This window comes from Wasmannia auropunctata, unplaced genomic scaffold, assembly GCF_000956235.1.
Source record: "Wasmannia auropunctata unplaced genomic scaffold, wasmannia.A_1.0 LD267248.1, whole genome shotgun sequence".
Classification (NCBI taxonomy): Eukaryota; Metazoa; Arthropoda; class Insecta; order Hymenoptera; family Formicidae; genus Wasmannia; species Wasmannia auropunctata.
Window position 1 is genome coordinate 1 of NW_012095642.1, and position 597 is coordinate 597.

At 46.7% G+C, this 597-nt stretch overlaps 1 protein-coding gene across 1 annotated transcript; it reads right to left on the minus strand.

Annotated features, from left to right (window-relative positions):
* Positions 1 to 7: 7 nt before the first annotated feature.
* Positions 8 to 469, minus strand: LOC105462257 (the record flags this gene model as incomplete). The annotated part of the gene is made up of 2 exons (XM_011708775.1): positions 292 to 469; positions 8 to 222 (listed from the first exon to the last, which is right to left on the minus strand). Coding segments are annotated over exons 1-2 (393 nt in total), but the record flags the coding sequence as incomplete, so codon positions are not given.
* Positions 470 to 597: the final 128 nt, after the last annotated feature.

Consider the following 597-nt stretch of genomic DNA (forward strand, 5'->3'; position numbering starts at 1 on the left):
CTTTTACCCGCAGCAGAAAATCGAAGAAGACATTCTTCTCGGCCGCCATCTGCATCCTGCTGTGCGCCAGCGAGTACAGCGAGTCGTTCATCTTTTGAAGAGGCTCGTTCAATCTGGCCGACACTATCGCCGCCGAATAGTAATTGTACACCAGCAGGCCGAAGAGCGTGATCTGAATGAAGGCGATTCGACTGGCCGATTGATCGGTGAGGGAAGGGAAACCTGGGATCGTTATACGATAACAGGAGAACGCAATATGTATCTTCGCTATCGTTATGATCATATAAATACCTTGCTGGCATAACGCGGCTATGGTGATCAGTGCCGAGATGCTGTAGCCGTAATCGTCGGCACGTTCCAGCTTCAGTATGCAGGACAGGATGAGAACTGTAATCGCCACCATCACGACGATCATGTACCACGTGTCTGCCGCGAACGGCTTTAGTATTATCCAGGGTTTCATCTTCATCGCCGGTATGGTACGAAACATGAAACAGGTACTGAATGAAAATTATTCGCATGTTAATTGGATCGAGAGATATTACTATTACGTTTATTTGCATTTATTTATACACACCCAAAGAGTGACGCTAAAAA